Here is a 10,459-nt window from a genome sequence, read left to right on the forward strand (position 1 = left end):
AGGAAATTCCGAGATATTTGCTCAAAATATCTGATTTGTGGAATTATCCTATAGCTATTTTATTTAATAAAAATTAATTCAGGTAATTTTAGAGAATAGAAATATCTGAAACTCGTGATTTAAACGAACGTTCGTCATTTTGGTTTATTATGAATTATAAATTGGTTCATTATGAAGCATGAAAAGTAAAATTCAATGGTACAAAGTGATTTTAAATAAGGAAGCGAGTTCCATGGTAAACATGGTTCGAGCATCGCAATTATAATAAAGCAAAAAAAAAGAAACAACCACTGAGCGGTAATTATCAGGAAGCCACTAGTTACAACTAATTGAAGGTGATACCGGATTAGAAGCAAGCCACTATTAAGTGGCTAACACGGTTGCTTCATTAAGAGCAATTACTCCCTATTTTACGGCAACTACAAATAGACGTTGTTCACTATGATATATTTCCACGTGTTTATCGCATCTTGTCCTGTTATGCGATTAAAGAGTTACAACCTTGCGTTTCTAATTTATTGGACGTATACGCACCAGACATTAATTTCGTCTACGTATTCGTGAAATTGCGAGATTCATTCATCGCGAAGGTCAGTTCAATTGTTCAAGATAACTTCTCATCGTTTTAATCTGTTTTCTTGTACGAAAATAGAGTAATATTTACTTGTCATTGCACTGTGGATATATATCGATATGTTCGTTCAGGAAGTCAATTGTTTTCATCGAATTAGACTCGACTTTCCGTAGAGAATGTTCGTTTCGACATAAATATGTATCTCAGGCTTATCGATCTTTCAATATCTACCATAAATAGCTTAACAAGGTACCACACGCTCGTGTTTGAATTATGTAAATGATCCTTTGACTCTAACGATCCGTTTATTCACAGTTAATTTATGATATTGCTAGTTACGCGTGATTCTACCTTTTGTATCTTTAAGAAATACAGGGTGATTGGTAATTGGTGGTACAAGCGGAAAGGGGGTGATTCTACGCGAAAAAAGAAGTCGAAAATATAGAATAAAAATTTAAAAATTTAAAAATTTAAAAATTTAAAAATTTAAAAATTTAAAAAATTTTAAAAATAACGTCAATTGAGACAACGATCTACAGTGAGATCCGTTATAACGAGACGTGATAAAGTGCACGCGTACCGAGCGAAAATTCAAAGTCGATTTTCTCGAAAACAAAGCCTCAAACGAAAAGTTTCTTTCGTTTTATATTATTTTATTGAATTACGTATGATCTATTTTGTCCCAATGAATATAATTCAATAAAATAATATAAAACAAAAAATAGTATGCGTCTATTATCTCCTTACGAGACGAAAGAAATTTCTGCGACAACCTAATATATTGTTCCATTCTTTATTCACAGAATATTTCTTTCACAGATGATTCTTCTAAATATTATGCTTTTTATTCCAGTATTAGAATACGTTGGACCAAAGTGGAGGACATTCGTGGCGAATATGTCGATCGCAATATTCTTCACATTTGCAACTTGCATTCTACCCTGGATCGCCTATTATTTGGCCGACTGGAGGATGACCTGTATTGTCACCTCAGTTCCTCTTGTTCTAGCCGTAGGTACGCCATGGTTGATACCGGAAAGCGCTCGATGGCTGGTCAGCCAAGGTCAGATAGACAGGGCCATTAAAATCCTTGGTAAATTCGAGCGAATCAACGGCACCAAGGTGCCCGATGACATCTATAGACGATTCCGGGTAAATAAACCGATTACCGCAATCTTTTCCGTATTTTCTACTTTTATGATCTTTCCTGCTTTATGTGCGTTCTATAAATACCAATTTATATGCCTTTAAGAATATCATATAATCATTTTCTTTGAATAGAAGTCTAATTGGGTCTTTTACGTAATGAAAATTTGTTTACAACCTAGTAATTTTATATCTTATTCATCGCCTAAATTGCCAGCGATAAATTGCTGTCAATTTCTGTTATTGTCTGTTATTGTCTATTTCTGTAATGTTATTTATTGAATTTGTATATTGTTTTTATCTTTTAAAATTTTTATACAAATAGATTAAACATTTGGAAACTGCTCAGTCTATGAATAGATCATGGCAATATTAACATTAATGTACGATATAAGGAGATAATCGACTTTCAGGGGTTTGATGTTTTATAAAGTAAAATGAAAAAATTTGCGAACGTCCAAGTAAACTATTTCGAAAGGATCGTCTCATACAAATATAACATAAACTTTCTTCCGGATTTTATCGTAATCTTTGTACACATAACAGATTCACATAAATTTGTAAGAAAAACAGACAAACGACATTAACTAGTTAAAAATTTGCTAATAACAGGAAACCTGTGCCAGAATCTGCAAAGAGGAGGAAGCAGACAAAACGTACTCCGTGTTGGATCTATTTAGAACGCCACGACTACGGAATATCACGATTCTATTTATTGTTATTTGGTTCGTATCGCTATTAAACAGATATCAAATAGATTGACGTAAAATCGGAATTGTATCTTGTAAAAATCTCACGAACAGTTTTATATCTTTTGTCTAAAAATACTTCATTTCTGAAGCAAGGAATTTGCTTCTCACATGAAATATGATAGCGTGCTTTTCTTTATCATATGAAATTGTTTTACGAAATATAGGATGGCGATTTCTTTGGTGTTCGATGGTCACGTACGAAACGTCGATAATTTAGGCCTGGACGTGTTTGTTACGTTCACGATTGCTGCAGCAACCGAGCTGCCTGCTGACACGTTCCTCACGCTCGTTCTTGATCGATGGGGCAGAAGATGGCTGGCGTGTGGTTCCCTCGTCATTTCTGGTATCTTCAGCATCTGGGCTTCTGCCGTTTCCAATAGTTCGTACATTTCGTTTTTATATATTCACCCTTCTATATTACCGATCAATCTTCTAAATAACCTAAGTCGATAATTCTGACTTAATCAGACGAATATTTTTCATTCGTATAACATTGTGCTTTTTGAAAGGAAGAAAATGTATATTTTGGAATATTTATAACATGCAAATGCTTGTAGATTATTTGCTACATTGCTAGAATAGTTTCCAAGCCCTATCATGTATCCGTTGTATAGATATTTTATTTCCCCTTCTACTGCTTTGATCATAAGATCGCTTCGTATTTCCGCATATATCAAAGGGCGTTGGCAATAGTCTTCAAAATGATGGGCTTCAGCGCTCCAGCAGTGCTATATGGCTTTCAGTAGCCGTAATCCATAATACAATCCCTTAGATTCAAATTGGCTAGATTAACGTTTTATAGATAAGAAGCTTATTGCTTGTGCTTAGCTTAGAGCTAAGCACGCTTATATTAAGCTTAGCAAATGCTTGTATCAACTATTGCAGACAACCAGACAAATTACAGACAGATAAAATAATTTCTTCCCTTTTTATTCCTTAAAATTTTCTAAAATTATTTCATGAAAAATTAGAATTAAAAACTAATGCTAAAATTTTTTTTTCAGGTATATATACAGCTTCTCTGGCAATTCTCGGTAGATTTTGGATAAACATTTCATACAATATCGGTCTCCAATATGCGGCTGAAGTATTACCAACTGTGGTTAGAGCTCAGGGTGTAGCTTTGATACATATAATGGGATACGTTGCTAGTATCCTCGCACCCTTCGTAGTCTATCTCAATGTTGTGTCCTCGTTCCTACCTCTTCTTGTGCTGGGCACACTCGGAATTATGGGCGGTCTTCTGACTCTCTTTTTGCCGGAAACATTGAATAAGGATCTTCCGCAGACGCTGCAGGACAGCGAGGATTTTGGAAAAGATCAGAAGATGTGGGATGTACCTTGTATCGGAAGGTAAAATCACATAAAGGAACTTTCGGTCTCCTTTTTTCAAAGATACTCACAGATCTTCAAGCTCGAAGTTCAAGATTCTCAAGCATTCTGTTAGATCTACATCTTCGTATGCTTTCGTATTACTTTCTTCTTAAAATCTGTTAAATCTCTCAAAAGAAAACTGGACTATCTTCTTTCTTCAAATGCTTTTTAAATCTTTTGAACAGAAGAGAAGGATCGAGTTGGGAAGTTATTCAAATCTTTAAGCGATTGGATTCAATATTTTTAAACGCAATGTTTTGACAGGAAACGCGAAGACGAGGAGACACCACCGGTCGCCATGTTCCGATCATTTTCTAGATGCAGTGCGAGGAATTCGATGAGAGCGTCGCTTCGCGGTGAACCTTTAAGGAGTAGCATGCTACGGAGATCGAGTATAAAATCGAGGAAAAGCGAAAACTCGATCACAGAGGTCGAAAGGCTGTAGCGAAACGTTCACCACGAAGTACAATATTTGTCGCGTTGATCTCGAGCAAAGAATCTTTAGTCTTCCAAAAACGTGCAATACATGTATTAGAGTAAGACAAGTTACTGAATCCAGGAATCTTAAATTCCACCGTCATTAATATTCATTATCACAAAACAGCGGATTTTTATGCAATTATGGGTGATTCGAAGATACGAAAATTTATAGAATGCGTATGACGCAAAATTTTGTAAAATATCCAAAAGTACAGCACTATCGATGATATTTAATGGATAGAAACATACTTTTGCCCAAGTCCTTTCGATTGTATCAAATCTTTCAATTGTATTATTGTATCCACGAAAATATGCATTTGCATAAAGATCCGCAATGCAATTATCATCGCAATTTTTCATCAACAATGATTGATTAAAAATTCAATCATTAGGCGAGCGAATAAAAATTAGAGTAAGAACGTAGGTTAAAGTAATTGTCGTAAATTGTCGTGGGTAGTTAATGTTAAAAATTAGTACTTTCCTTTGTTATAAAAGTTCCTGAAATTGTTCGTAGGAACACACAAATAATAGTTCTCTATCACAACGTAATCTAAAGGGAAAACCCTAACTAAATGACAAAAATATCGGTAATAACTGGAACTAATGAATGTTAAAAGCAATCAGTATATTCCATACAAACTTCCATCAACACGATTCGTTCTTCATTCTCTCAACACACTAAGACCGCAATCTTTAAACGCTTATAAAACCATAAGCAATCGTGAAGTTTAGAATTCGCTAACTGGGCGTCTCTCAATCCAGTTTTTGATCTTGGGCAGAAGGAAGACCTTTTTCTCCAGCAGCTTCAGATTCTCGTAATTCTCGATCAGATCAAATTTGTACATAAAGTTCAAATAATCGAGCAGAGCAACGAATGTTAAATCAGCCCAAGAGAGAGTACCATCGTAGAAGTAGCCGTCATTTTCCTTCACTTGCTGGTCCAAACGTTCTAAAATGAACGGCAGCGTCTCTTCAGCAGTCTTGCGTTTTGCAGCTTTGACCTTCTCGTCCTCCTCATAGTGGAAGGCGGCAATTTCTGAAAATTTGTTTTCAGTTAAATACTATTCGCTAATGTTATACTAATTTGAATACAGTGTTGTGCGAAATTTAAATGATACTGAAGATAGAATTACAATCCTTTTTAATCCTTTGTCTTGTATTGTTGACATACGTGTATCGTTCGATTAAATCAAATATTAAATCGGATTTCAACTAATAAATACCTGAACAGATATGTACTATCTGTTATCAAGATTCTCATAAGATTTATGCAAAACAGCACTGGATACTCACTATGACGAATATCATGAATAGTATCAACAGTGACATCAATATGAAGATTTGCCCAGTCAGTCTTTCCAGCTAAGTCATATTGTTTGGCTAAGTAACGGCAAATAGCTGTAGACTGAGCAACCTTCCTTCTATCAGCTACGAGCATAGGAAGCAGGCCATAAGGAGTCACTAAAAACATACAACTAATAGAATCAAAGATTCTATCGAACAAACAGATTATGATGCTTCTTAAATATCTAGCTTCCTGTTATCTGTTTTGGAAAGATATAATTTAATTTATTGATAATTTATCAGCAAACAAAGGGCATTGTCTCCTTAACAATACCTATTGTTCTCCCACATATCTTATAGAGCAATGGAGAGTAAACAATAATCTCTGTTATACTCTGCATAATTGTGTTCTACTTTATTTAGCTACTTTAGTTAAATTAGGAAAGATGAGATTTAAGAAACAGAACTTCTTTAAATTTTAAGCTTACAGGGCTTTATTTCTGGCCAGACGTCCTTTTTGATACGTTCATCTTCAAATGGAATACTAGCATAGCTGAAGAAGAACGGATTGGTTCTGCCAATGCCGTAACTGGGAAGTAAGTCAATTTATAGAGCGGCATCTTCCTGGAAGTATAATATATACAAAGTAAAAACAAAGAATCATTGATGACAAGAATTATATTATTACAAATTATGAAGTATAAGACAATTTAAGTAAAAAGCATCAACTACTAACTACTCGCATAGCTATTTGTATCTTTATATTTTAATATAGCTTAGATATAAAAAGAATATTATTTTTGGATGTAATAATGTATAAACTTGCGCCAAATATTATAACAAAATATTGCACTTTCTATTTAAGTAGGATAGACATATTACCGGCATTTATCTTTTTTCTATAGCAATGAAATTGTTTATAAAAAAGTTTATAAGAAAACTATCAATTAATGCAAACAACGCATTTCAAAATATTAATTACATTCGCGCGATTCGTTATCCCTAGTATTAATTTAACCATATGGTTCTATACACCCAAGACCCTCTAACAGTAATTTAGTACCATTACTAGTCGTATGTACAATGTATGTTTGTATACAACTTTCGTAACTACAAAACATTCAGCAGTGATTATATATTCTTCCGAACATAAGAAACATTTTCTAATTGCATACTTAAATTTATCGATCAATTATGAACATATGATAACATTTATTTCTTTCAACTACTAATTTTCAAATCCTCTGCTGTTCCGTTAATTGAACGACGCGCCGACTTTTCGTACAAGTATCTTGTATCTTATCTGTATTATTTAGTTATCAATAAAGAAGAAACATTTTCTAATTGTATATTTAAATTTATCGATCAATTATGAACATGTAATAACATTTATTTCTTTCAACTACTAATTTTTAAATCATCTGCTGTTCGGTTAATTGAAGGATGTCGGCTTTCTGCAGAAGTATTTCATATTTATTATTTAATTATGAATAAGGAAAAAACATACAAAATATAGTTTTTAAGCGGTTTATTATTTATAAAGAGAAACTTTGACTCGGGATATATATACTATATATATACTATTTACTTACAATTTTTTTTTTAAGACTTCAAATTCGAAACAAGCACAGGAAATTTCCAAGCCGGTTAACAGAAACTTGAATGAGACAAAAATAACCTTTAGATATCTATATGTTATTCTTCCCCCCTGTTGCTTCCACGTAACTCTTATCCTATTGGTGGAGCTGTGCTGATATGTGAAATTATGACTACATAAAAACATCCGGAAAGACTCATTGAATGATTTTATAGTTTAAGGTTAATAAATTTCCATAAATTAAAGTTGAAAATTTATGAGAACATGTTTTCTGTAACAAAACTTAGTAAAAACAAACTAGTAAGGTTTATAGATTCTTTAATGATTATGTATGTATTCATAAACTAGTTCGATAAACATCGTTCGATAAAACGTCGAACAACACACAACATTGAAGCGCGAAATTTCAAATTCAAGGAAAGATAAATAACAAATATTGCGAACAAATGATATTAAATTTACAATAATCTCATGTAAGAAAAAATAAAAGGGATAAAAGTAGTACAGAAGATAGAAAAATCTATAAAACTGGTGGCTGGGAAATAGAAAATATATAAATTTATGTTATTAGAGTTTAGTACTTCTGTCGATCAATGTGTTACGACCGTTCGCGGAGAGACGCAGTCGCAGTAGCGAGAGGCGTAAATTCTCGCTACGAATCGACGCCGCGAAGTAGTCGTTCCCCTGTTTCGGTTAAGATAAGAGGTGGTTAAATGAATATGACACAGTATAGTAAGTTATATTTCACCGTTTATTCCAACAACTTATAACGAAGGCAGTTACGCTGGTGCGTATGTACGAGATGAATGAGTGACTGATCTGTGGGTGTGTCCTACCCGGTGGAAGGATATTGACCGTTCGAAGGATGTGAAATCAGAACTGTCTTGGGAGACGATGCTGTCTCGGAGGAAAGCTAAGGATGGGTGTGTCTAGCGCACGGGACCATCGGATTTGTTGGTGACGATTTTAGTTAGGATTTTAGTTCAAGCTGAGTTGACCGTGATTCAATTCACGAATATCGGAGAGGAAAAGTCGTAATTCACAATATTACGCACAATAATACCTTCACATAAAGGAACACAGCTCAGATGAGACTTTTTATAGTTAAACTTTTAACGTACTCATAGAAACGAAATTTTTTTTTTTAAATAGAACTGTTACATTTTACGACACGTATAACATCGAACATTTACCAACATAGCGATGCCAGCGTACATATATATATATTGGTGTACTGGTCATCTTTTTTCCACACGTTTTTAGCTTTTTAGCTGTTTGTGAATGGGCGCCTAATCAGCCAATCAGAAATGGCCGGTATTCTATGAATCCTTTTCTTCAATGCTTGAAGAGCTGGATATTTATCCAAAGCTGATGCCCCAAACATATACTCGAAATTTTCAAGGGCCGCTGCAAATACGAAGTCTGCCCATGTCGTCTGAAAAAAGGTTTGTATACATTTATTTTGTACCTCCTCTATTAAACAATTTTTTTAATTTACCTTGAAAAATGTGAAAAATCGAACTCTTAACTAAAGATCACTAGCTTTTTAGGAAGAATTTGGATTTTTATTTTATTGTCAGAATTTAATGGATAATTTTAGAAACTTCAACCTTTGGAGGTATTTGTTAATTAAAAATGACAAAACTGGTATTATGTAAAAAAGAGTAATGTGTATCCTGAATCAATGTCGAATGGAAATTAGACAGTTCTATAAAAATAATCCTTCTCACGATTCCACAACTTCATAGCTTAATTAAATACAATTCTTCGGCGATATAATTACAAATACATTTACAGGAATTGTGTAATATGATAAATATCTCGTTAAAGAAATTGAAATCGTAAACTGTAGATTCTAGTATTCTTTCACTTTCATGTTTCCTATGAGCCCTTCAATCGCTAAATATTTTGCAATGAAACACGTATTATTAAACAACATAATCATACTAAATTAATTTAATGTGACTATTTATTATTGTTATATAATAACACAGTGATGAAAGAAATAAACTGGTCAAGTAATCTAAGGGACGATAATACGTATCTATGTCAGTGACAGTGAGAAAAATTCAGATATCTGTACTTAAGTGATTACACTTATAAGTATCATTATATATTATATAAATATGATATTTCGAATGGTATCATTTATCACTCATTAAACAAGAGTGTCATATCCAGAGAAATGATTTTACATATCTTAATCTTTGCTTTGATTACGATAGTAATAATTTCTATCAAACTTGATGAGGAAGATACATGAATAATTATCTAAAAGCAGAAAATCTTGGCAAATTCATTTGTACATAAACTAACAGGAGTGAATTTTAAAGATACACTCTGCTCTCAACAATTAAAGCTGTCTTGTCGCAACAAAGTTTCAATAATTTTTTATGGACAACATGGCCCCGTTTGCACAAAGACTAAAAATTTTAACATTAAATTTGGATAAAAAATCTTACGGTAGAAGGAATGATATATCCTTTATTTTTGCCAATAATCTGGTCGAATTTAGTCAAGTAAAATGGTATTGTTTCGTTCAAAAGTTGATTCTTCCTCGCTTCCTTCTTTTCAGGATTCTCCTCCATGCGATAGTAGCAGATATCTGAAACGTATATGAAACCAACCGTTACGTTCATTTGTGTTTTTCCCCCCAAACGAAGAGAAAATAAGTTGTGAAAGAAGGAGTAGTCTCTCATAGTTCCTACAATTTCTTCATTCTCTTTGCTTTCTTCAATATTGCCTCAACAAGTTCCTGTGGTCACGATACTTGAAATATATACAATGTTACCAGCGTGGAAATTGTCTTGGAAACTTGGAAAATCTTTCAAGAGGAACAACATTGCTAACTGAGATTCGAGAAAGGAAAGGTAAGTAAATCCTTGCTTCTACTTAGAGCTTTTTTATTTACTTCTGACGAGTAAAGTACTGTTATTAAAATTTGATTAAAAGTACCAAGAATGTCGAGATATAAACAACCATTTGTGGAAAGGTCAGGAGAAGCAGAATTATCGAATAAACGTTATATAACTCTTAGTGATTAAGTAAGAGAAGAGAAACGAGAAAAAAGTCTTTTATCTAGGTCTTAATAAAGTATACTATATTTATCTAATTGTATACTTAAATTTATCGATCAATTATGAACATGTAATAACATTTATTTCTTTCAACTACTAATTTTTAAATCATCTGCTGTTCGGTTAATTGAAGGATGTCGGCTTTCTGTAGAAGTATTTCATATTTATTATTTAA

At 33.2% G+C, this 10,459-nt stretch overlaps 2 protein-coding genes and 1 pseudogene across 2 annotated transcripts; 1 reads left to right on the top strand and 2 right to left on the bottom strand.

Annotated features, from left to right (window-relative positions):
- Window positions 1-1,378: 1,378 nt before the first annotated feature.
- LOC117213875 (organic cation transporter protein-like) lies at window positions 1,379-3,851 on the top strand. The gene is made up of 4 exons (XM_033459568.1): window positions 1,379-1,726; window positions 2,333-2,445; window positions 2,637-2,851; window positions 3,477-3,851. The coding sequence occupies exons 1-4, from the start codon at window positions 1,394-1,396 to the stop codon at window positions 3,827-3,829; spliced, it is 1,014 nt and encodes a 337-aa protein (XP_033315459.1). The 5' UTR covers window positions 1,379-1,393; the 3' UTR covers window positions 3,830-3,851.
- Window positions 3,852-4,684: 833 nt separating this feature from the next.
- On the bottom strand, window positions 4,685-6,230 carry LOC117213876 (annotated as a pseudogene).
- Window positions 6,231-8,356: 2,126 nt separating this feature from the next.
- Window positions 8,357-10,047, bottom strand: LOC117213877 (glutathione S-transferase-like). Its single transcript, XM_033459569.1, has 2 exons — window positions 9,670-10,047; window positions 8,357-8,642 (listed from the first exon to the last, which is right to left on the bottom strand). Exons 1-2 carry the CDS (start codon window positions 9,904-9,906, stop codon window positions 8,475-8,477), a joined length of 405 nt encoding a protein of 134 aa, XP_033315460.1. The 5' UTR covers window positions 9,907-10,047; the 3' UTR covers window positions 8,357-8,474.
- Window positions 10,048-10,459: the final 412 nt, after the last annotated feature.

Source organism: Bombus bifarius, unplaced genomic scaffold (assembly GCF_011952205.1).
Source record: "Bombus bifarius isolate JDL3187 unplaced genomic scaffold, Bbif_JDL3187 scf7180000009135_frag, whole genome shotgun sequence".
In the NCBI taxonomy this organism is placed as follows: Eukaryota; Metazoa; Arthropoda; class Insecta; order Hymenoptera; family Apidae; genus Bombus; species Bombus bifarius.

What these genes read in the sequence shown, in the direction of transcription:
- LOC117213875 (XM_033459568.1), top strand. Translation starts at nt 1,394, where the DNA reads ATGATTCTTCTAAATATTATGCTTTTTATTCCAGTATTAGAATACGTT. An exon ending in ATTCTATTTATTGTTATTTG is followed by an intron (nt 2,446 to 2,636) that starts GTTCGTATCGCT and finishes TACGAAATATAG; the next exon opens with GATGGCGATTTCTTTGGTGT. An exon ending in GGCTTCTGCCGTTTCCAATA is followed by an intron (nt 2,852 to 3,476) that starts GTTCGTACATTT and finishes TTTTTTTTTCAG; the next exon opens with GTATATATACAGCTTCTCTG.
- LOC117213877 (XM_033459569.1), bottom strand. Translation starts at nt 9,906, where the DNA reads ATGAGAGACTACTCCTTCTTTCACAACTTATTTTCTCTTCGTTTGGGG. An exon ending in GATATATCATTCCTTCTACC is followed by an intron (nt 8,643 to 9,669) that starts GTAAGATTTTTT and finishes ACCTTTTTTCAG; the next exon opens with ACGACATGGGCAGACTTCGT.